This window comes from Odocoileus virginianus, chromosome 17, assembly GCF_023699985.2.
Source record: "Odocoileus virginianus isolate 20LAN1187 ecotype Illinois chromosome 17, Ovbor_1.2, whole genome shotgun sequence".
In the NCBI taxonomy this organism is placed as follows: Eukaryota; Metazoa; Chordata; class Mammalia; order Artiodactyla; family Cervidae; genus Odocoileus; species Odocoileus virginianus.
Genome location: NC_069690.1, coordinates 9,015,979 through 9,042,450, shown reverse-complemented (window position 1 = coordinate 9,042,450; position 26,472 = coordinate 9,015,979). Strand labels below are relative to the sequence as shown.

General features: G+C 39.3%; 2 protein-coding genes across 3 annotated transcripts in view; one reads left to right on the top strand and one right to left on the bottom strand.

The window, feature by feature from the left end:
* Window positions 1-16,425, top strand: part of TRIM37 (tripartite motif containing 37) — a 171,726-nt gene extending 155,301 nt beyond the window's left edge. For both annotated transcript variants that reach the window (XM_070478548.1, XM_070478547.1), the window contains exon 25: window positions 16,341-16,425. In XM_070478548.1, coding sequence (XP_070334649.1) covers window positions 16,341-16,410 — 70 coding nt within the window. In that variant the 3' untranslated portion in view covers window positions 16,411-16,425. The remainder of the gene's footprint in view (window positions 1-16,340) is intronic.
* The window catches only part of PPM1E (protein phosphatase, Mg2+/Mn2+ dependent 1E), a 211,512-nt gene that overhangs the window by 10,087 nt on the left and 174,953 nt on the right, over window positions 1-26,472 (bottom strand). The window contains exons 2-6 of the mRNA XM_070478551.1: window positions 17,489-17,607; window positions 10,994-11,193; window positions 5,777-5,965; window positions 2,925-3,068; window positions 2,606-2,699 (exon numbers count right to left, since the gene is read on the bottom strand). Of these exons, the coding sequence (XP_070334652.1) occupies window positions 2,606-2,699; window positions 2,925-3,068; window positions 5,777-5,965; window positions 10,994-11,193; window positions 17,489-17,607 (746 nt within the window). The remainder of the gene's footprint in view (window positions 1-2,605; window positions 2,700-2,924; window positions 3,069-5,776; window positions 5,966-10,993; window positions 11,194-17,488; window positions 17,608-26,472) is intronic.

The following is a 26,472-nucleotide window of genomic DNA, read 5'->3' as shown; positions in this document are numbered from 1 at the left end:
GACTCCTGACTTAAAAAACAATCTCTAGCAATTTACCTATATCCACAACCATCTTGTTTTCAGAATTCTGTGACTTTTTTAACTCACTTGACCTTTGCAGCATTTGACCCTGTTGACTACACACTCCTAGAAAAACCCCCTTCCCCAGCATCTGATACCCTGCGTCTGTGTCTCTTCCTGATTTTCTTTACTGGCTCCTTCACTTAATAGCACCCCCCCAAAAAAAATAATAGCACCCCAACTCACTGTATGCTAAAACTGTGCCAGGCAGGGTTCTAAGCGTGTGTGTGTCTTATACCATCTAATACACAAACAATGAGTTAGGCACTGTTACTGTTCCTGCTTTACAAAGGCACAAACAGACATAGAGAAGTTCAGTAAAGTCACCCAGGCCCACAGCTGGTGCAGAGGCAGAACCAAGACATAAACCCAGAGAGCGTGACTCATGCTCTTCTACCGTGAGGACTGAGTCTCCTTGGTCTCTCTTCACACTACATATTCCTGGGCAGTGTCAGCCATTCCTGTGGTTTCAACTACTGCACACACACACACACACACACACACACACACACACATAAAATCACTTCACAGGTTGCTAATATTATTTCCAAAATGGGATGATTTCCCAAATCTCTATTTCCAACTTACAACCCTGCTAAGCTCCAGATCTGTATTTCCAGCTGCATATAAATTACCTTCCAAGATGTCCCACAGGCACCTAGAATACAAATATGTCCAAAATGAACTCATTATCTGCCCTCCCCACCCAAACTGCTGCTGCTTTATTACAAACGTTTTATCATCTTAGTGACACAAGTCAGAAACCTAGAAGTTACCTTTCCTCTTTCCCCCCAAAAACTGTCATTTCTGTCTCATCAAATTGTACCCTCTTCTGTATTCCTTTTTTTTCAGCTGTGCACATCTCTGAGGTTTTTCACTCTAGTTCATCTTCCATAATCATTACAAATATTTATAATTACAAACCTGACCACATGGGCCCTCAGCTTATTCACCCAGCAAAGTCCAGACACCAAGCCTGGCATTCAAGCCCCTTCACACTCTGGTGCTGACACTTGCCTCTTCCCACCCACACCCTCCGCCCCAGCCTCCTGCACCTGTCACTGTTCCTGAAACAGGACGTGCCCTCTGAGACATCTATGTGTTTGCACGCCTTGCTCCGGGGTGTCCTTCTCTAGGTTCTGTCCTCAGGTCCACCTCAGAAGTCACTTCCTCTCTGAAGTCAGCCCTGTTTCCTCTTAGACTCTCACTTATTCAAGGACATTGCTTTTTCCCCTTGTGTCATATTTTTAGAAGAAATGACAAGGATTCTCTAGTAAAGTTGCTTCTATAACAAGCATTAAAGTTACCTCACAATGCTCTGCAAAGACAGTAAGATCAAGAGAAAAGGTCTTTGGAGTTGTCAAAAACAATTCTATATGAGGCTGTGTTTCAGAAATCAGAAATTTCCCCCTTTCGGCCTTATTCCAGATTTCCTAATAACTCCCTTGGTTTAAGGTGAAGCCAACTCTCAATTTTTCAAGAGGTATTTGCAGAACCTTTGAGCTTCCTCTTTCTCCCTCAGCCTTCTGCTGCTCACATTTGGGCCACTTCACAGCTTGCCAGCACCTTCCCGAAGAGTGGGAGGGAAATCACATCAGTGGTGAAACGGAATCAGTCCTTTGAGATTTTATTAATGTTCTGGAATTTTTTGGTAATGACAGGCAAAATCTGGGTATCAGACATCAACTCTGTTTATCCATGTTATCCTATGTCAAATCACTTCATTTCTTTAGGAGGCAGTGACTGAGAACTATAGCCTATGTGTATACACGCATATTACCCATAGAGACACACACACTGATCTGTTCTTTAAAAAAGAAAAAGAATAAAAAAAGTGAGGCTAAGCCATGAAACCCAACGAAACAGACCCAGGTGCAAAAGTGAGGCAGAAACAGGACTAGAGCCCAGTTCTCTGAACCACACCCTTGCATTTTGTCCAATCAACTGAGCTCTTTACTCTCTAAATCTTCAACAAAGAGTTTCATCGACTTTACCCTTCTTTTAAAGAATTTGGGTTCCAGGGAAGAAGATTCTCTGAAACCCCAGGGTAATCTAACAACTACACTCCACACAGAGTAGAATTAGTTTTCTCATTTTAATATAGTAAAAATTATTTTCACCCAAAAAGCACATTGTTTGTGTCATTTTAGAATTCAATGAAAAAATGAAAGATATAAGCAAGATAAAATATAGGCACTTCCATTTTCTGGAAAACACTGATTTAAGCTAAATTTGACCCAAAATGGAATGGAAAATGAGGATCACTGGGTTTTAAGCAGATTTGTATTCCAGAGATTAAAGGCTTCCCTTAAAAAAAAAAGAAACTAGTAAGTTCTCCATCTCTTAATATAGTTCCCTTTTAAAAATGGAATTTATATAAATGTGTAGGTTAAACAATTAATTAAAAGAGGCATTCGACAATAACAAGCACTCTGAAAATTTAAGTTATCTCAGGTTCCCTTGTTGTTTCAGATTAATTAATATTAAGAACAGTGTTCTGGAAGAGGACAGTTTGGAGAAAAAATAATTAATTGGTTTTTCCTACCAATAGCTCTGGAGACAGACAGACTTCCATTCACCCTCCAGGCACCAAACCAGACTACACAGCCTCCAAGGGCCTCAATCCGCTGCTTTTCATCCTGCATAGCAATGCAACAGAAAGAAGCAGATAATTGGACTCAGGATTTATTCAGCCATCTTAACAGCACACAACAGACATGATACTCATCGGCTCCCCGGGACGGGCTCTCTTACTCTTCCTCTGAAAGGTGGGCTTGCTGAGATAATGGTGACAATCACAACTGAGAAGTAATAACTAGGAAACTGCCTGTGGTGTGTGCCCTAACAGAACAGAGCATACTCACCTCTCTGTCCGGCTTGTGTGGCTTCATCAGTTCAACAGCTTGGCCCTTCCTCACAAGCATAACCTGGGAGTCACCCACCCAGGCCACGTGTAACATGTTGCCTCTGATAAAAGTCACCACTCCTGTGGTCCCACATCTTAAGCTCTGAAAGTCATATAAACAAAACAAGTCAGTGAAAATCAGCAGATGCCAAATTCTCACTGAGAAGCAATTTAGAGATAACACAGACTTTTCAGATGGAAGCAAAACTACCAATAACTTGACAAATAAAATAGCAATTCCTGTTTCTCAGTGCATTTTACATGCTTGATGTATTTATATGTGCACACACACATGTAGATTTTATCTGTGATATGCAAGGCAGAGACAGTTATCAATTCACTTTATTTATTTTTTGACCATGCCATGCAGCATGCAGGATCTTTCCTGACCAGGGATGGAAACTGTGCCCCTTGTGTTGGGGGTGTACAGTCTTAACCACTGGACCACCAGGGGAGTCCTCTATTCCATTTCATACACAGGGAAGAAGACTATGGCAGGTTATGTGACTTGCCTGAGGGCAGGTACAGGTCAGTACTGAACTAAATTTTTCCCTCCCAGTCCAGTGCTAAACCACGGTATCAACCCTTAGAGTAACGATCTCCATATTCTGGTCTCTGTCTTGTTACTGACCTACTGTATGTTCAGGGGGAGGGTCCTAGCTTTACAAAATAGCATACAAAGCATCTGGTTGGTACACAGCAAATGCTTCCATACTCTGGATATAAAAATAGGAGCCAAGAGAGAACACACATTCCCTGGAGTGCTAAGATGCTTCTACCTTTAAAAAACAAAACCAAAATCTACCATAATTTTAGGGACCTTTGCTTTTGGAACATTGCATGAAAAACTAACATCAGCCTGGAATTTCAGAGCTCAGTACCACTGTACTTAATGCTCTTGATACTACTATCGTAAAATGACATTTCACATGAAAAAAAAAGTGAAAGTTATAGTCACTCAGTCTTGTCTGACTCTGTGACCCCTGGACTGTCCGTAGCCCACTAGGCTCCTCTGGCCATGGAATTCTCCAGGCAAGAATACTGGCGTGGGGAGCCAATCCTTTCTCCAAGGGACCTTCCTGCCCCAGGGATCCAACCCTGGTCTCCTGCATTGCAGGCAGATTCTTTACCATCTGAACCACCAGGGAAGCCCTCCATTTGACATGAGTCACCATCAAATACGCATGACTTTTTGTTCCTAAGGACTTGGCCTAAATTAGAACCAGTGCATCTAGGGTGGTAGCAGGCCCCTTGCATCCAAGGAGAAAACAACTTCTCATTTTCCCTATATAGGGAAAGTTTGTTACAAATCCTCACCCACCAATAAAATGTCTTCCCACACAGAATGTTCAACACCTCAGCCCCTGGAACACATGATAAAGACACTTGAGTGCATATGCCCCGGAGGGAACAGGAGGCAGGGCCGCTGCGCAACGGGAATAGCGGCTGCTTTCTCCCCAGCAGTTAGCAGCACATGGAAGCACGAGGGGGAGGGAAGGAACTGCTGAGACGAACCCAAATTATTCAAGAGAACTGTTGGCAAGACCGAGAGACGACCAGAATCACTGGCAAAGCAAATGAGGTGAGCGCGGTCAGGAAGAAAGCCGTGATTCTGAGGACACAGAAGGAAAGGGCTACAACAGAGGGTGAAGGCGACAAGGTCGACGATGGCAGCCAGCTCGCACGGGCAGGTCACGTCCTCAGTCACGGTGAGGACAGCCGGCCGCTCCAAGCCTGCTGGTCTCCCCCTAGAGGCTGGCCAAGTCTGAGGGCAACAACTCTGTTGTTCTAGCCCACCTCTATCTGCACAGCCCAGTGGTTACTGTGTTGGGTCTGTGTATTATTCTAACTAAACCCGGGGTGCAGGTGGGGAGACAGAATACTGCCCGCGCTTAACACCAAGTAGAGCTGAATCACTGCTTAGTTAATGCCAAGCCCCATGAGTGCCCTATAGCATAACAATGAGATCAAAGAAATGGATTAAAGGATTACCCTGTTCTGTCCAAGCCCATTTCAAAAAGAGTTAATGCTTAAGTCACAGGGCAGGGGTCTTATCTTTCTGTGTGTATATAATTCTGCAATTACTTTTTAAAATTAAAAAAAATATTCTCTTTCTGTTGGTCCCTAGTTGGAAATGAGTATAAAGTCCTGTAGTTAATTATGTACCAATGCCCAGAATGATAATTAGATTAAAATCTTTACTTTTAGATCTTAATATAGCCCCTGTCATTCATTCAGAGTAAAACCTTAGGTCTGATTAACCTTAAGAAATTGGGACGTGAGCTCTGACTTTTCTTCCTGTTAAGAGAAAACCAGTTCAAGGAGCATCTAAGGATTCACTCTCTCCAGGCAAAAGTTTTCCTCAAGAGACACACAGCGAACACTGCCAACCCATTCAGAACTAAATGCATGGAGAAACCCCAGCTGCTGTTTCTGTTTTAGACCATTGTTTTAATCACCATATCCAGACTTTGTCAGCAAAAGTCTGCTTAGAGCTGGTCCTGGTGTGAACCTGACAGGCAATGGTGAGTAAGATAAAACTCACCTGCCAAATCCAGCAACCGACTGGCTCTTCAGAAAATTATAGCTTGGAGATTCTCTATAGTACATCATAGCACCCCACTAAATCTATTCCTAAAGAGGGAATTAGGCCTACAACAGAATCCAATACCGCGTGTCAAGAACATAGTTTGGAAGATAGCTTTAAATAATGTCTATCACAAAAGAGAAAATCCAAAATAGCCCTTCAGCTGCAGAACAAGGGAACTCAGCTGGAGCACCACGGCTGGAATCCGTGGGAAAGCCACATACCTCCCTGGCAGCCTTCTGGACGAAGCGCTCGTCGGTGACGCGGAAGGCGCGGCACAGGGCCTCGGCAGGGTCGTGCGGGAACATCTCCTGGCGCACCAGGTTCACGTGCAGGTGAATGGAGGCGTAGATGGCAGCATCCACCCCGCCGTGGCCATCAAACACTGCAAAGTAAGCTTGTTCTTCCTGGTCCTGTCAGTAGAAGCACAGAGCCAGGGCAGGGAGTTAGGTGTGGCGGGCCCCAGATGAGGCAGTCTCCTGCACCGCTGCCCACCCTCCTCCACTGCCCTGTCACCCAGGTGATGAGACTAAATGTTTCCCTTTTCTGACATGCCTGATCCACGGCTAAAATACCAGCAGTGTGAGGGCATCTGTGTTTACACACCAGAACACTGGAACACATCATGCCCAATTAGCTCAGGCTGAAGTACCCTCTCTCGCTGTGGAAGCTGTTGTCTTGTACCATGGCAACCACCCACATCCATTTGCTGTGAAGTTGCTGTTACAAGTTGGGGGGGGGGGGGAGAAGGGAGGCGGAGGAGTTGAGCAAAGGCTGTTCTGGATTGAAGATTTTTGTCAAAAGGAAAATATTTTAATAATAAATTAGAAACTCAGGACAATAGGAAATAATTGGCCTTCCAAGCACAAGGCCAATTATGTTTGATTATTTAAAATACACAGATAATGAAAGCATACTTCGAAACTATAATATTAGCTTCATAAATCATTCATGATCACATTGTATTCTCACCATAAATAACAGTCTCTAAACAGGCTACACAAACTTGAACCCCATCAGATGTCTACATGCCCTGCAGGGTTATAACCTTGTTATAACCTTGTCCCCTAACTCAAGATGCTGCTCCACATCTCCTCGCCCACTCAGCGCCTGAAGCTGGAGGGCAACTCCAAGAGGAGGGTCTTCCAAACCTGTGATTTACCGTGACACAGGACGCCTAATCACGGCATTGCATTTAATTCAGTAAGACCCTGCTTTTTCTTTCTCTTCAACTCCAGTGTTTAAATCTCAGCTCTGGCTCACTTAGAGGAGATCTGTAACTCACTGAACTCTCACTGAGCCCTGCGATTCTTTTAGGCAACACTATGTAAGGATTTTCATTTGGAAGTTTTGACTTCTTTGGGCTCTTGGAGAGTTTAGCTGAGTCCAGACCCTGTCATTCAAAGTAAATAAAATATACCAAGTAAAGCAAGATATAAAAACATTGCAAGTGTTCACCAATAGGTAAGTGAATAAAGAAAATCTGTACACACACTCACACACACACACACACACAATGGAATATTACTCAGCCATAAAAAAGAATGAAATTCTGCCATTTGCAGCAATGTGGATGGACCTAGAAAATATTATGCTTAGTGAAATGCAGAGGCAAATACTTTATGTAATCAGTTATATGTGGAATCTAAAAAATAAACCAAACAAATGTATATAACAAAACAGAAACAGACTCACAGATACAGAGAACAAATTAGTGGTAACCAGTGGGGAGGGATGAGATAGGGATACGGGGAGAGAGACATAAACTACTATGTATAAAACAAAACAAGCAACAAGCATATATTGGATAACACAGGGAATTATAGCTATTATCTTGTAGTAACTTCTAATGGAATATCATCTGTATAAACACTGAATCACTATGCTGTACACTTGAAACTAATATTATAAATCTATTCTATTTTGCTTTTTAAAAAATGGATAAATAGATATGGTATGTATGTATACACACACACAATGGAATAGTACTCGGCCATATAAAAGAATAAAATGTTGCCAACTACAACAACATGGATAGACTTGGAGGGTACTATGCTTAGTAAAATAAGTCAGACAGAGAAAGACAAACACTGTACTATACGTTATCACTTATATGTGGAATCTAAAAGATAAAACAAATGAGTATTACAAAATGAAAGCAGGTTCACAGATACAGAGAACAAACTAGTGGCTGCCAATGGGGAGAGGGAAGTGGGGAGAAGCGAGGAAAGCGCAGGGGATTAAGAGACACAAACAGCTGTGTATAAGGTAAACAGACTACAAGGATATAGTATGCAACACAGGGAATACAGCCAATATTTTACAATAACTTTAAATTAGCTTTAATCTATAAAAATTTCAAATCACTATGTTGTATACCTAAAACTAATACTATAAATCAATATATCTCAACAAACATTTTTATTTAAAAAATAACAGTAAATCTTTTTTTTTTACTTTTACAGTTTAATTTGCAAACAGAATTTTTATATAACAAATTATTTTTAACCAAATCATATCTTGTAAACTGTTTATATAGAAAACCAAGGGAATAAAGTGAACTGTTCATTGTGGAAGGCCTTAAATTACATTATTACAGTAGAAAATACAGGAGGTAGAAGATAACTGAAAAGACTAATGCAACATCAGATTCAAACAGTAAATCTTAAAAAAATATTTATCTAGTTGGCTACCCCAGGTATTAGCTGCGGCACACAGGATCTCTGATCTTCACTGCAGCACGCAGGATCTTTAGTTGAGGGATTTGGACTCCTAATTGTAGCACGTGGGCTCCAGTTCCCAAACCCAAGCCCCCTGCTTTCAAAGCGAGGTGTCTTAGCCACTGGACCAGCAGGAAAGTCCCCAGTAGGAGTAATTTTTTAAAATGAACTCATTTTTAAACAATTCAATTGTCAGGGTAAGGGTAAAACTTAAAAGAGCATATGTAAGCAGTTTTTAAATGAGTGAGCTGATTGACATGGGATCATCACAAAGAAGGGAGCAATAATAGTCTCATGTGGGCATGAGAATATACTTCAAACAACGTGAGACTGGTGAAGAGATTCTTAAACAATATAACACCAGAAGAAACAAAGGAGCCGACTGGATCTCTTTTAAAAAAAAATACTGGTATCTTCCCTGTTCTAAAGATAATGGGTCTATGGAAGAAACCTCAATGTCCACTGACAAATGGATAGGTAAAGAAGATGTGGCGGGGGAGTGGAACGTGTGTGGTGGAATACTACTCAGCCATAAAAAAGAGTGAAATAACATAGTTTGCAGCAACAATGATGGACCTAGAGATTATCATACTAAGACAAGTAAGTCAAAAAGAGAAAGACGAATACCATATGGTATCACTTATATGTAGAATCTAAAATGTGACACAAATGAACTTATTTACAAAAGAGAAAACATTCTCACAAACAGAAAACAAATTTATGGTTACCAAAGGTGTAGGAGAAGAATAAATTAGGAGTTTGGGATTAGCAAATATAAACTGTAATATATAAAACTGATGAACAACAAAGTCCTACTATGTAGCACAGGGAACTATATTCAATATTCTATAATAAACCACAATGAAAAAAATCTGAAAAATAATTTTATATATAGATATATTCTTCAGGGTATTTATATATAAATATAAATGAATCGCCTTGCTGTATGCTGGAAACCAACACAACACTGTAAACCCACTATATTTCAATTAGATAATGTATGTTTATTTGGACTAATAAGGAAGTGTATGCTGTGGTTCAGCCACGCAGTCACGTCTGACTCTTTGTGACCCCACGGACTGCAGCACGCCAGGCCTCCCTGACCCTCAACATCTCCCAAAGTTTGCCCAAGGTTATGTCCATTGCCCAGGGTCATGACCACTGCATTGGTGATGCCATCCAGCCATCTCATCCTCTGATGCCCTCTTCTCCTTCTGCCCTCAATCTTTCCCAGCATCAGGCACTTTAAGTGTATAGAAGGAAATAAATATCTCTAATACAACCATCCACAGATAACCAGTCTTTTTTCTACACATATAAATTTTTTAATAAAATTAGAATCATACTGTACATAACTTTTTTTACCTTGCTTTTTGTCACTTACCATATCATTAGCATTTCCCCCATGTCATTAAGTATTACTCAAAGACATTATTTTAAATGGATATGTACTATACATCTTACAAGCATATCATAGCTATCATTTCCTATATAAGGTTTAGATCATTTCCAATTTTTTATTATTGATAATGTTGTGTAAAACATTTATATCAAACAAAATATGTATTTTCTGCTTCCTTATAATATAAAATCAAAACTGAAATTATCAAAGTGTGTGAAAATTTATACAGTTCAAAATACATGTTGCCCAATTGCCCTCAAAGTCTGTTTCATTATAGCCAAGAGCTCCTTTCTGAGTTTGGCCTATGGGTTGATTTTTGAGGCAAAATGAAAACCAACCAGATTAACAAAGAGTAATGATGCCCTCGAACCTGAGCACATTCTTCAAGGGTGCAGTGACTTAAGGACTATTTACCACATTATAGCCTTTAGGGGTTATGTTTGCACGGGCATGGTATCAGCTGATCTATCCTGTAAAATAAGCACCAGTCACCAGCCCACCATCACTGCTTGACAGTCAGGTAAAATTTAACTTTAGCTGCTAAATGAAGGAAATAGTGTGCTTTGTATAAATCACTACATTGTAATTTTAAAGTTATGGACTTGAGTGAAGAGGCAAGTGACAGGCACAGGAAACAAACCTACCTCTGTTTGCATTAACATAATAGAGAAAGAAGAGGACGATAACAAGAAAATGGTTATTAAGTTGACAAGGCTCATATGATCCAATTTGTCAGTCACAGAGATTCAGGGAAAGTAATTCCGGCTACTTTCCTATCTCAGAAACCAAGATTTTAAAAATAAAGTCATATGAAATCAGAAAACTATATCTTAGTTTCAAACTCATTCTTTTATGTTTGTGTTTTGTGTTGCTTCAGCAAAATAGTACTGTGGGAACTCAATAGACAATGTTTGATTATACTATAGAAATAGTTTCCTTTAAAAAACAGCTTTATTGAGATATAACAGTTTTCTTTTTGGTTTGTATGTTTATAGAATGTCTTTGGAAGGTTACACAAGGGCTGGTAACTTTGCCTCCGCAGAAGGGATCTAAAGTGTCTGAGAGACAAAGATAAGACTGGGATTTTTATTTTCCAATTCTAAACCACGTGATGCATTACCTACTCAAAAAACATGAAATAAATAGTTCTTTTCCTTTTGTCTAATGGAAGAAGCAAATCTGTGCCACTTTGCCCTTAGCCCTATTCGAAGCCATCAGGGATATTATTACAGTGTATTACAACTTCTCTTATTAGAACACAGGTCTGTGATGGGGTTTTATTTTTCCAATTCCACTGACACATCGGAAGCGACTTTTACCTCGAGGTTGAAGAGCATATTAAAGTCAGGAATGCAGACATGTTTGTCCTCCATTTTCCTGCGCATGTTTTTGATGGCATGGATCGAGGTCTCATAATAAAGCTGGGGTCTCCTGCGGAGAGGGAAGTCTTTCACCCAGCTGCAGCAAATCTCGTGTAGTTTGCTGAAGACAGAACGGGCCAATTTCACTGTCTCAATCTCTGTGGAAGAAAGAGAGACCCCTGATGAAGAACCTTGTAAAACTGCTTTTCACTTGCCTGCCTAGGAGAGACAGAAGTAGGTCACCTTAGTCAAGCTCCGCCTTAGTAGAAGAAATTCCTCCTTCTCAAGAGAAATGAAATGTTGCTTCTGAAGAGAGAAAATGACAACCTGTGTGATAGAAAATCATCAGCCAGCAGCTGCCACTAAGATACCCTTATGTCATGAGGAGAAAACCTCTGAGCAGGGCTGGATCTATTCCTAGGCTGGAGTCCTTCCAGCCTATGAAGCTCTCTGGCCACGCTATCTACTTCGGAGCACTTCTGTTTGGCTGCCAAGGTTATCATCTGGACACCCAAGCCCCCTGTGCATAGGAAAGTGACTGAAATATGAACAATGATTATCCAACAAATTGGAATATGAGAAGCTTATGAAAATATTGTTTATTCACCAAGTATAGGAATAAGAAGGGTTTGTCTCAGTCTCTTTCTTTCCTGATCTCTTCCTTTATTTTACTCCAGTTTCCTTTCTCTCCCGTAACTGATCATAATTCAGAGTTGAGTTATACATTTTTTGTTATTTGATGTATTTTTTAATTAAAGTTTTGGTAAACAGCTTATATAGTTTAACCAAAAGGTTAACAAATGAATCTTAAAAGTTTGATATTTCTCTAAGGAAAATGTACTTTACATTCTGTCTCTGTGTGTAACCCTAGACTGAGGAGTCTTCACCGCAGACTACTGAGTCTCCTACTTGGCCCATTCCGTGGAGTGGACTAGCTCACTTCTGAGTCTCCCTGCGTCCCTCAGTGGACGGACAGATGTGTAAGCTCTCAAGCAACACTGATGAGTACTCAGGAGACTGTATCTCACATCATCTCCACTCAAGCTGTCCTCTACCCAAGTTGCAGCAGTTGAAATAACCAAGGGAAGATTAGGTTTTCCCAGGCCAATATTTTAGAAGTTCCCCCTATATCCCGGTGAAGTGAAGTGAAAGTCACTCTGTTGTGTCCAATTCTTTGCAACCCTATGGACTGTAGTCTGCCAGACTCCTCTGTCCATGGGATTCTCCAGGCAAGAATACTGGAGGATGTTGCCATTCCCTTCTCCAGGGGACCTTCCCAACCCAGGGGTCTGAACCTGTGTCTCCTGTATTGCAGGCAGATTCTTTACTGTCTGAGCCACTAGTAATTTAGAATTCTCAAAAAACTGTTTTTCACTTTACTAAGTCAGATACAGCTTGACAGGCTGAGAAGATGTGTACCAGATGGGCAATGGTTGCACACGCCTCTTCGGATCTAGAGCACAAATCTCAAAGAAGAGAGACTGTGTGTTCTAGAATGGCCTGGGAACTGAGATTTCCATTTTTTTTTTTTTTCATTCTCCACCCTGCTGCTGCCTTAATCTGTAACTTTACCTGTTTTCTTATTCAAAATTCTTTTTTAAATGACTATATTCAGAAAGCTGGTCTCAAGGTTTTTGTTGCTTTTATTTTTCTCATTGACATAGTACAGGGTGGCATACCATGTATGTGACTTTGTTTCCTTTGCCATTTTTATCTAACTGAAAATCAAGGGTACATTTGGAAGAGAAAAAAAGTTCAAAGAGCAAAAGAGGTGTGTATAAGGGAAAAACTGAGGCCAGCAGACAACCTAACATTTTGATTATTTTTAGCAACTCCAATCTTCTTGTTTGTTTAAAGCACCAGTTGCCAGAGACTGTCTCTTTCAGCCAGCAATTACCTATTTCTATCACTTTCAACCCATCTGGTCTCTGCAACAATATATTGCCCCAAATCCAGACTGTTTATTTGGGTATGCATTTGACTCAAACACAGGGCAAGACTGCAAAATAATAAGTGAGTTCAGAAACTTTCAGGTAGCATGGGGTGAGGTGAAACAAATGACTGATATTAATTATCAGGATAGTTTCCAGATTCTCAGATAATAATATAAAACATATCATATTTTGGTTTATTACTTTTTATCTCACTATATGGGTTTCCCTGGTAGCTCAGACAGTAAAGCGTCTGCCTACAATGTGGGAGACCTGGGTTCGATCCCTGGGTTGGGAAGATCCCCTGGAGAAGGAAATGGCAACCCACTCCAGTATTCTTGCCTGGAAAATTCAATGGACTGAGATCCTGGTAGGTTACAGTCCATGGGGTCACAAAGAGTCGGACACGACTGAGCGACTTCAAAAAAAAAAACAAAAAATCTTACTATACAGACCTCTACTGTCCAACAGAGTAGCTTATTAGCTACATGTAGCTAGTTAACTTTAATTAACATTACATAAAATTTAAAACTCAGTTTTTGGTCACATTAGCTATATTTCAAGTACTCAGCAACTATATTTGGCCAGTGGCTACCACACTGGACAACGTGCAGATAGAGAACATTTCCATCATGTCTACTGCACAGCCCCGGTGTAGACAGATTAAACTGGTCAAGGGAAACAATACCAGCTTCCTCTATTATTTAGTAACCTGCTAGATCTGTCTTTGTTCACACCAGCTACTACAACTCTGATCACACTTTTAAGCAAAAGATCACATTTACTGAGTATCTGCTACATTCTGTGTCTCTGGACCGTTTCACAAACAGGCAATACCACGCTCAATCCCGGGTCTATCTGACTTGCACCATGCTCCACTTTTCCCAAGTTAGACTGCACATGGACACTGTATTTTTACTGTCCTTGATTAGTCATAGTACAGTACCTAGCAGATAGCAGAAGCTCTAAGGATGTTGATCAAATAAATGAATAAGCAAACATAAAATTAAATAACCACTAATAAAGTATTTGTATGCTTCCTGGTTGTTAAATCTGCTTCCTTGATCTCTCCAACTGTTTCTGCAATGATGCCATTCTTTAAAAATTACTGTAACTCTAAAACATGCTTTAATATAAGGAGGACTGACTTTTCTATTATTATTAACTTTAAAGATGTCACCTACATAGTTCAACATGTTTATTCTTCCAGATGAACTACTTATTTTGCCAAGTTTGTGGGGGAAATATGTTGCCATTATGTTTGGGATCACACTGAATTTACAGAGTTACATGGAAAAAATTGACTTCTTTTTCATATTAAGTCTTATTCAGGAACAAGTTATACTGTTTCATTAATTGAAATCCATTTTATCTTGCTCAATAGAGTTTTAACATATGTCCTATTTCTTACTGAAATTTTCCTAGTTATTTTACTTTATTTGCTACTTTGAGTCAGAACTTTGTTTTAATGTGTTATTTGGCACCTAGCAAACATTCCTCTTTCTATCAATACTTTCTTCTCTACTCTCAGTCCATGTACGTCAAGGGGTAAAATATGATTCAGGTCTAACCAGTTAGAGACCACATTCCTCTGGCCATAGTTATTGGTTCAGCAAAGGTAAATAAACCAAGATGGACTGATTAGAGTGAATCCTGTGACTTATGTAAGAGCAACTGAGTAGTTACTCTTATTTTCCTGCTTGATTTGAACCTGGGCAGATGAAGATCTGATGTTCCTAGCAGTCATTTTGCCATCCCATGGAGCCTGAAAATAAAATCCAAAGGAGAGAGTACAGCTGAGAGTTGGAGAAATGCCAGGTCTTTATGACATCATGTGAAGCCTTGAATCTAGCTGTGTAGCCCTTATCTTGAAGGATAGCCAATAAATTGTTTTGCTGAAGCCAGTGGTTACTTGCAACTAAAAAATTCTTGAGGATATACTCTAAACATGCATACTAGGTTTCTGGTTTAAGCCAAATTTTGCCCTACAATGTCCAGTGCTATTCTATTAAGTATATTTTAAAAATTAGAAATAAATATTAAATTTTATCAAATGCTTCTTTGGGCATCCTCAGAGATTATTCTGTTTTTTTCTTTTGAGCTATTAATATAAAAATTATGCTAATCAATGCCCCAATATTTTTCCCCCCGGCTGTTTCCTAAGTAACATAGTGCTAAGCTATAGTAGGCCCTCAATAAAATACTCATCAAATTGTCATACTAAGTATACAAATATTTCACTTAAGATTTTTCACATTGATTATTGACTCATCTCTTATTTCTTGGTTCTGTCTCAGCCAAGTTTAAGTATCAGTGTTATGCTATGCAAATTTTCCTCTTTCCCCATATAACTGGATAATTCATTTTAAAAAGCAATGGAATTACTGTCTTTGATTGTTTGAAAACATTCACCTATAGAATCACCTATTCTTTTTGTCCTTTTTGCCAATCTTCTCAATCTCTTTCTGCTTAGATAAAGTTGTATTAATTTGTATATTTCTAGAACATACCCAGGTTTTCAAATTTATTTATATAAAAATTTTCATAATTCTTTTAATATCACCTGTATTAGTGATCATTTTCACCTTACTTTTAATTTTTACATTAGGATATTTTGCATTGATTTTAGACAGTCTGGACAGGAGTTGTATCTGTCAACAGAAATGCAAGGTTGTTTAAGAAACATTCTGTTAGGGATGGCATAAACATAAAAAGAACTTTAAGGTAAAGTTTCTTGAAGTCTGTTTTTGGAAATACCTAAGACGAGAGTCACAGGGCATTTCAGTGGGGACTTCCGTGCCTTTAAGGCAACGACAGCAAGCATTACTCAGTATGTTCATCCCCACTCTGCGGTATGGGCAAACACATATGCCCTGTAGAGATTCTCCACTCAGTGATTTGGGTTAAACAGATTAAGGACATGCAAATAGTTTGGAACTATAACAGATCATTCTGAATCACAGCAGTGGCATGGAGACATTACTGGGTAACCTCTTGGAAAAATATAACATCAGGATGACTAATGATATCCACCACAAGAAAATCCCTGCCTTTCACATTTGCTACCTTACAGGGGTTCAGAAAATTCTTCCAAGCTAGGCACATAGGGCAACACTTCAATCTTAAGTATTCTCCTTCTACAGGAAGTGGTGTAAGAACATCAGTATATAAATAATTGCTGCTTGAAATGGAAAAATAAAATCAAATAAATAAGGGTCCAAAAAAGGGAAAATGCTCCAAAGTAGCAGTCCACCCCCTCACAGCTGTAAATTACTCATCAGTCGTTAATGTCAGTGTACTGAGCTGGAGCTGAGTCAGTCATCACCCCGGCTGCAGTGAAGCAGAATTTAATCTCCCTCATCTTTTCATTACAGGGCTTCTACTTCACGCATCAGTACGAGAGGAAAGACCAATGTTTTTCAGCAGGAATTCCATCCAGCTTGACTCTGGAACAATTTGGTTCCAAGTGAATCAACTACTCTCAGTAAAAACAAGAGGAATTCCTTCCTTGCCAGCTTTCTATCAAAAATTCTCTAGAGAGATGAAGGAAGAACAGGAATGTTTATTTTTATATCTGCCTCACATTCTCTGGAATCTAGCTGCCCTAATTCATTAATATATGTTTTGCTCCCTCTGTCCCATGTTTAAAGGCAAATGCTTAAAACGGGACAAACTGAATGAAACATTAAAATTCCTCAACAATTCCTCATTCCCTAGTTTTTACAAAAAAGGGTTATTTTTTAATGTGTTAAATATGTATGAGCCTAATACATTAATAAACATGCCTTCATTAATAGGCATTCTCATAATTTAACTGAAAAAGATGCCCATGCAATTAAACCACATAATTGTCATAAAGAGCTCTTTATTTATTGGTAGATGTAAAAAAATTGTGACTAATTTTATTTATTTATTTATTTAATCTTTGGCTCTGCTGGGCCCGCCGTGCTCCACCGGCTTTTTTCTAGCTGTGGCGAGCAGGGGCTACTCTCTAGTTGCAGTGCACGGGCTTCTCGCTGGGCTGGCTTCTCTGGTTTTTGAAGCCACCAGGGAAGCCCGGCAGACATAAAACTTAATATGATTAATGAGAAGTTTTGTAACAACCAATCTCCTGAATTTGTATATCTGATTTTTTTTTACTTGACCTCTTAAAGATGAATTAAAACTTTAAAATAGATTTTTCTCAAACCACCCCTTCCCTTCACTTATTCATCTTTTTTGTTGTGTCTTCACATTTCTCCCTCCTCTTCATTTACCTAGATATTTATGATAACACATTGTTATCATAATCTCCTGTTCCAGGTAACTGCACATGGCTTCAAAATATGCCTGTATTTTCCCCTTCTACTTTTACTGATTGGTTTGAAAAAAACATGTTTCTGAAATTTTTCTCTTGCTACCACTATAAAATATCAACCAGTGGGTAAACATAATTAGATATAGTATTCTGTAGATAATTTCTATGGATCATTCAACAGAAAATTTTAATATTTTAAAACAAATACTGTAGAAAGGTACTTGCCTACAGTCCCTTCTGTGCCATCTGTTTCCTTTGGAATATAATGTGCAGAAAGATCACTCTGAAGGACTTCGTCTGATGTGGCTCTGGCTAAAGCGGCAGCCAAAAAGGAAGGGCAGTTACTGAAAGAAAACAATAAATGGTTATTCAGCAAGAATTAGAAACATCCCATTTAAAATTATTACTAATTACTTTATTATTAACATATTGTTTCAAAACAAAATTATACCTTTAAACAACAGTCGATGCACATTTCTTGAGAGGATATCATATGCTACGCACTTTGCAAAGCCACTGGGTTATATAGTGGTGAATTAACACAGACATGGCCCCTGACTTTTGGGGCTTACAATCTGGTTAGGGAGACAGATGATGAATAAGTAAACAAAAGTTGGGATAACTTTTATAAGGGAAACAAATAGGATAGAGGGCATTAAAGAGAAGTACCTACTTAGAATAGTCAGGAATGCCTTACCTTAAAGGACAAGAAAGACTCAGTTATATGGGGTTGGGATTTGGGGACAGTATTCCAGGCAGAGAAAATAGCATGTGTTCAGACCCTTTCTGAGAGCAAGGTATGTCTGAGGAACTGGAAGAAGTCCAGGAAGATGAAGTGCAGCAGGTAACGGGGAGAGCAGTGAGGAATGAGGTCAGAGGAGCGGGAACAGGCCAGTTATATGGATCTCTTTCTTGGATGGTAAGGAATTTGGATTTTACTCAAAAGTGCAGGGGGAAGTCACTGATGATTATAAGCAAGAGAGGATCATAATCAGATAGAGTAAATAAAATAATACGCTGACTGCTGTGTCAAAGGGAACTGGCAGGGAGCAGGAGTGAAGGAGAGCGATCAATGAGGAGACTGCTGTAATCCAGATGAGACTTTTTAAAAGTGATTATGTTTTAGAGAAAGAAAATATAGAATTTGATTATTATTGTATGCAGACATGAATGGCAGCAACATTCACCTAGATGGAGAAAACAAGAAAAGACAGATTTGTGGAGGAAAAGGGTAAAGTAGAAAATGAGAATTCATTTTAGCCATGTTAAGTTGGAAAAAATCTCTGCAATATCCTAGTGAAGGTGTCAAATGGTTAATTATATATTTTAGTGTGGAGCTAAGAGATGTAAGGAAATTTGGAAGTCATGAATGTATGGATGGTATTTAAAAGTAGAGAAATAAAGGGAAATTCCCTGGTGGTCCAATAGTTAGGACTCCGCACTTCCACTGCAGGGGGCAGAGGTTCCTTTCCTGGGTGGGGAACTAAAGATCTCACAGGTTGTGCAGTGTAGCTAAAAAAAAAAAAAAAAATTAAACTATGGAAATAGAATAGATCACATAGAGAAAACAAAAAAAGAGAACTGCTATGGACCAGTGACTTCCATGTGCCACTGTTTTCCCCCTTTGGAAATATTTAAGTACCTCCTCAATATACCCCCTGTATGTTGGGTAGTGGCAGGGAAGGGGGTAGATAATATGCCTCTATAGTCCCTAGGTGTCAAAATCAAATGGAAGTATATTCAGGGAGCTGTCATCAAGAAATGATACCCAAGGAGTCTCATCTGGACCTGACTTCACTGAGATCCTGAACCTCAAGCCTGAGTCTGATGCCATTAAGGGATGAAATTTTGGGAGACTCTGAGGGGAGGGGTGAAGGTTTTTTGCATGTGGGAGGGATACAAACTGTGTGGCCAGAACAGACTGTGGCAAATTGTTTTCCTAAAAAAGATCAGAGCAATATTTCTGGTGCTACGAGCTCTTTAAGAATCTTACCATTATACATGAAAGTGAATGAGCCTTTAATGAAAAAAGAAGTGGCAAAAGTGATGCTGTGTGGCTCCTGAGGTTTGGTCATAAAAGGCTACATGACTTTCCCCTGGCCTTCTGTCTCTCTTCCTTCACTTTCTCCTTTTCCTCCCCCTCCTCCTCCTTCCCTTCCCCCTGGGACACAGGTTTATGTGGGTGTTAGCTGAGGCTTCCAGTCAAGAGCTGTTATTATCAATTGCTTGACACGGTAACAGCACAGACCTCCAGAAGATACCAGTACCAGCCTGAATCTTCCAGCTGAGGCCCCAGACATTATGGAACAGAGAAAGCTGAGCCTGCTTTGTCCAGTCTTAATGCTCAAAGAAACTATGAGTATAATTAACGACTGTTTCCTGACACTAATTTCTGTGCTAATTTGTTACACAGAGATAATAACTGAAAACCCAACATTTAGAAGCTTAGCGGAAGATAAGGAACCTATAAACACTGAAAAGAAATAGCAAGATAAGTAAAAGGCAAACCAAAGGAGTAGAATATTTGAGTGAAGGCAGGGTCAATTGCATTCTACTGAGAAGTCTGATAAGGGAAAATTAGATACTAAATTTAATAACATGTAAATAGATCATCACTGACTGGGTGCCAAGATAATTCAATGGGGAAAAAATAGTCTTTTCTACAAATGGTGCTGGAACAATTGTGATATTCACACACCAAATAATCAGTTTAGCCTCTTTCCTTACACCATATACAAAAATCTACTCAAAATGGATCACAGACCTAAGTGTAAGAGTTAAACTATTAAAATCTTAAAAGAAAGCATAGGGGACTTCCCTGGTAGCACAATGGAAAAGAACCTGCTTGCCAATGCAGGGGACACAGGTTCAATTCCTGGTCGGGGAAGATTCCACATGCCTTGGAGCAACGAAAACTGGGTGCCACAACTACTGAGCCCGCACTTCAGAGCCTGACCTCAGCAACAAGAGCAGCCACAACAATGGGAGGCCCGGGCACCACAACTGGAGAGTGGCCCCCACTCACCACAATAGAGAAAGCCCGTGCACAGCAGTGCAACCGGAAATAAATAAAATTATTTTAAAAAAAAAGAAAGCATAGGAGTAAAATTTCATAACTCTGGATCAGGCAATGGCTTCCCTAAATATGACACCAAAATTACAAGCAACAAAAGGAAAAAATGAATTAAATTGAACTGTATCAAAATTTAAAACTCTCATGCCACAAGTCAAGAAAGTGAAACAACTCACACAACAGTAGAAATATTTGTGAATCACGTATCTGAAGAGGAGCTGGCATTCAAAATATATAAAGAACTCTTCTAACTTAATAATAAAAAAGACAATGCTATTTTAAAACAGGCAAAGGACCTGAACAGTATTTCTCCTCAAAGAAGATACACAAATGGACAATAAACACATGAAAAGATGCTCAACCTCATCAGTTGTTAGGGAAATGCTAATCAAAACCACAGTGAACACTGGGTTCACTGCAATACTGTTTACATAGCCAAGATACAGAAGCAACCTTAATGTCCATCAACAGAGGAATGGATGAAGATGTGGTACAATAGAATATTACTCAGCCATTAAAAAGAATGAAATAATGCCATTTGTAGCAACATGGATAGACCTAGAAAGCGCCATACTGAGGTGAAGTGAATCAGAGAAGGAGAAATATCATATGACATCCCTTATAGGTGGAATCTGAAAAGAAAACATACAAATGAACTTACTTATAAAGCAGAAAGAGACTTACAGACTTAGAAAACAAACTTACGGTTGCCGAGGGGAAGGGATAGTTAGGGACTTTGAAAAGGTCATGTACACACCGCTCTATTAAAATGGAGAACCAACAAAAACCTGCTCAATGTTATGTGCCAGCCTGGATGGGAGGGGGGCTTGGGGGAGAATGGATACATGTATATGTATGACTGAGTCCCTTCACTGTTCATCTGAAACTACCACAACATTATTAATCAGCTATACCCCAATCCAAAATAAAAAGCTTAAAAATAAAACCTATCACTAAAGGTTAATAAACACAGAAAAATAACCACAATGAGATACCATTTCAAACCCACATGATGACTATCATTAAAAAGGCAGGTAATGAAACAAGGATTGACAACTATGTGGAAAAATCGGGAACTCTCATGTATTTCTGGTAGAAATGTAACATGATGCAGGTGCTTTTGGCAGTCCTTAAAATGTTAAACATAAAGTTACTAAATGGACCAGCAATTCCACTCATAGGTATATATCCAAAAGGAATGAAAATAAGGCTTTCCCTGGTGGTCCAGTGGCTGAGATTCCATGCTCCCAGTGCAGGGGGCCCGGGTTTGATACCTGGTTAGGGAACTAGATCTCACATGCCATGCTAAAGATTCTGCACACCATAAAAAAGAACAGAGATCCCATGTGCTCCAACTAAGACCCACCAGTGCAGCCAAATAAATAAATAAACATTACCCCCCCAAAAAAAAAACCTCAAAAGAAATGAAAATACACATCCACAGAAAAACTTGTACATGAATGCTCATAACAGTATTATTCATAATAGCCAAAAAGCATAAACAACCAAATGTTCATCAACTGATTATGGATAAATAAAATAGGTAGTATATTCATCAGCCAGAAAAGAATGAAGTATTAATATATGCATAGTATTAATACAACGTAGATGAAACTTGAAAACATTACAGGAAATGACAGAACCTGGTCACAAAAAGCCACATACTGTAATATTCCATTATATGAAAAGTTCAGAATTGACGAATCTATGGAAATAGTAGAGTAGTGGTAGGCTAGGGCTGAGGAATGAAGTGAGAAGGGAACTACTGCTAATGGGGAGGGGGCTTCTTTTGGGGGTGATAAAAATGTTCCAGGGACTTCCCTGGTTAAGAATCGTAGCCTTCCAATGCAGAGAACTAAGATTCAATCCCGGGCCAGGGAACGACGATACCACATGCTGCAGCGCAGTTAAGTCTGTGCGTTGCAACTTTGGAGCCCGAGGGCACTGGAGACCCGGCGCACCGCAGCTAAGATCGACTCAACGCAGCCAAACACTGGTTTCAGTATATTGAGAATGGTTTCACCATCACTCTAATCTGGTTCAGAGCAACTGAAAAAATATTTATCCTAATACATAAATACAGTCTTAATATTCAAAATCTTAGGTTATAGTGATGGTTAAACCATTCTGAATATACTAAAACTACTGAATAGTATACTTTAAATGAGTAACTTTCATGGTATGTGAGTTACATCTCAGTAAAGACAGTTGGAAAAATCACTGACTTTGTTAAGAACCACTGAATAGTGGAAGTGAAAATCAGATTAGAATGGGTTAGTAAAGGAGGGGCAAGGAGGTGTGACAATGGACAGAGTGGTGTGGTAACTTAAAGGGGACCTGGGCCTGAGGAAGTCTGCTGCTTTAGAATGCTGTGGAATCTGACCACATACTAAATGAAGTCATCCAAAACGAAAGACTGAGATACTGTGGGAGAGAGGGTGTGACCAAAGGAGCAAAGTTCTCGAGAAGGCGAGAATGGATGAGGTGCAATCCGGATATGGAAACCCTGACCTGACAGGATGTGGCACATTTCCTTAGTTGGAAAAGGAAAGCAGAAAACGGATACAGAGGCACGTAGGTTTCCAGATTTCTTAGTAGGAAAATAACAGAATTCCCATCTAATGGTTTGATTCCACCATAACTTATTGCGGCTTACAGTGTGGAAGGCACTGTTCGTGCTCAGGATATACGTGACCAAAAAAGACAAAACTCCCTATCTGTGGAGCTTACATTCTAGAGAATGGTTTCCCAATGAAGTATGAAGCTAGATCGGTAGTTCTCAAACTGTTACATGGATCAGAATCATCTCCATGGCTTGTTAAAATACAGATTTTGGGGCACAATCCTCAGTTTCTGACTCAGTAGGCCTGGAGCAGGGCTTCAGGATTTTCTTTTCTAACATGTTGTGGTGCTGGAGAAGACTCTTTGAGAGTCCCTAGCACAGCAAGGAGATCAAACCAGTCAATCCTAAAGGAAATCAACCCTGAATATTCACCAGAAGGACTGATGCTAAAGCTCCAATACTTGGCCACCGATGAGAAGAGCCAACTCATTGGAAAAGATCCTGATGCTGGGAAAGATTGAAGGCAGGAGAAGAAAGGCAGAACAGAGGATGAGGTGGTTGGATGGCATCACCGACTCAATGGGTTTGAGCAAACTCTGGGAGATGGTGATGGACAGGGAAGCCTGGTGTGCTGCCGTTTACGGAGTCACAGAGTCAGACACGACTGGTGACTGAACAACAGCAGCATGTTCCCCACTGATGCTTATGCTGCTGGTCTGGAAACCACATTCTGAGAACCATTAGGTTAGGTCATCAGCTGAGTGGTGACAGCAGAAAGCATGTGGGGAAGAAGGGATGGAGAGAAAGTAAATATGAAATATCATTCAACAGTGCTAAGAGATTGTTTGAAGTTTGAGACACTTTTTAAATTAAATCAGTCCTTCTGCTTCTATAATCATAGAATAGGTGATTTCTCTACCTGTGTTCATGTGCCATATATAACATGTGCGGGTAGAAAGAACTCTAGTTCATTAAGATTTGAAGTTTTGCAAGGTGAGTACTATTAAGCAGAGATTTGGAAGTTGAGCAATTTTAAAGGACATGATTACAATGTTAGACCATGAACTCTAACTTGGCTGAGAAAAAAAGAACAGATATGAGTTGAAGATCAATGTGGTCTAAATGCAATTAAAGAATTGTAGTGGGAATACTTGGACACATAATCTAAAAGGAAAGAATGCTGTAGTATGAGAACAAGATACTTGAATGTATGATTTTGGAGCTGGTGCAATTTTTATAACAAGGTTTAGGTGGGACCAAGAAAGTGAGTGGCTTAGAAACAGACAATATGGCAAAGTTCACATCCTAAGTCCCCAAGAAAACTTTGAAAATTTCATTTATCATTCATCAGTATTTTTCAAATTGTAGATTATGATCCATTAGTGGGTAATTATATCAACTTATGAATTGTGAGCCACATTTTTTTTTTTAAAAAGGAAATAGAATAAGGTACAGGAGGTAAGGCTAAGTATTTCAGATATATATTAGGGAAGTATATACCGAATCCTGATTATGATGAAAAAAATTTAAAGTTACTGCATTTTACCAGACCACCTGACCAGTCTCTTGAGAAACCTGTATGCAGGTCAGGAAACAACAGTTAGAACTGAACATGCAACAACAGACTGGTTCCAAATAGGAAAGGGAGTACATCAAGGCTGTATATTGTCACCCTGCTTATTTAACTTATATGCAGAGTACATCATGAGAAACGCTGGGCTGGAGGAAGCACAAGCTGGAATCAAGACTGCCGGGAGAAATATCAATAACCTTAGATGTGCAGATGACACCACCCTTATGGCAGAAAGTGAAGAAGAACTAAAGAGCCTCTTGATGAAAGTGAAAGAGGAAAGTAAAAAAGTTGGCTTAAAGCTCAACATTCAGAAAACTAAGATCATGGCATCCGGTCCCATCACTTTACGGCAGATAGATGGGCAAACAGTGGAAACAGTGGCTGACTTTATTTTTCTGGGCTCCAAAATCACTGCAGATGGTGATTACAGCAGTGAAATTAAAAGACGCTTACTCCTTGGAAGGAAAGTTATGACCAATCTAGACAGCATATTAAAAAGCAGAGACATTACTTTGCCAATAAAGGTCTGTCTAGTCAAGGCTATGGTTTTTCCAGTGGCCATGTATGGATGTGAGAGTTGGACCATAAAGAAAGCTGAGCGCAGAAGAATACATGCTTTTGAACTGTGGTGCTGGAGAAGACTCTTGAGAGTCCCTTGGACTGCAAGGCGATCCAACCAGTCCATCCTGAAGGAAATCAGTCCTGAATATTCATTGGAAGGACTGATGCTGAAGCTGAAACTCCAATACTTTGGCCACCTGATGCGAAGAGCTGACTCATTTGAAAAGACCCTGATGCTGGGAAAGATTGAGGGCAGGAGAAGGGGATGACAGATGGATGAGATGGTTGGATGGCATCACTGACTCAATGGACATGGGTTTGGGTGGACTCCGGGAGTTGGTGATGGACAGGGAGGCCAGACGTGCTGCAGTTCACAGGGTTGCAAAGAATTGCACACAACTGAGCGACTGAACTGAACTAAACTGCATTTTAACAATCATGAAATAAATTGATAACTTTCCCTGAAACACACATGCTATATAAACAGTATTACCAATTATCCTTTCATGCTTATCTGATTTTTCTTGATGAGTCAAAATCTTTCTTCACAGATCTAAACTCTTTGTTGGCATTGCTTGTCTTTACCTTTCATCATGCTTTAGTTTGATTAACTGGACACATTTAGATATTTTGCCTAAGTGGACTTTTAGATATTTATAACACTTACTTGGTCCCTTGGTTATTTTAAAATTTATGTTTTAAAAAATCTGAAAGTCTTGATTGCAATCATTTCCTTGATTGCAATAATTTCACCCCAAAAGGATATCTTTTTTTTTAAGTTATTAAACTATCTGGATCTTGGTTCACTAAAGGTAAGAATGTGAAAACTTCACAGAATAAGGCAAGAATCATTAGTCTCATTTATGTGTCACCTGAAATATATTTTTAGACACAGTTAATGCAATTTTTTACTTTTTGTCAGACAGAATGAAAATATTTTCAGTGAAGGAGGGAAGAAGATTAGCTGACTAATACCTAGATATAAAACATCAAGCTAGACAGCCTCACCCACATCAGCTATTCCGACATGTCAAAAAGCTGTAACACTTAGCATGAATAAGTTCTTATGGTTTTGATTCTGAAATGAAGGTGATTATTTCTGAAAAATCAGAATTGCAAATATATTTTAAAACATAGTCACATCAGAGAAAATTTGATCAACTCAAATAAAAGCTTATCATTAAAGCCTGTCATCTTTAAGAGAACTACCAAGAGCAACTAATATGATAATAACATAGCAAACCAACTTATTTCATCATTTCCTCATATAATATTTGAAAGAACCCAACACAGAAGGCTTTAGAATTTTAATGTTTGGCAAATGTATTATATAGCAAATAATAGAGGAAGGCCAATAATCAAGGCAATCTGGGGAACTGGGGTTTCAAATGTTATTATGTTGAGAACACTGCTGAAGAAGAGTATGGTTAGAAAATTTT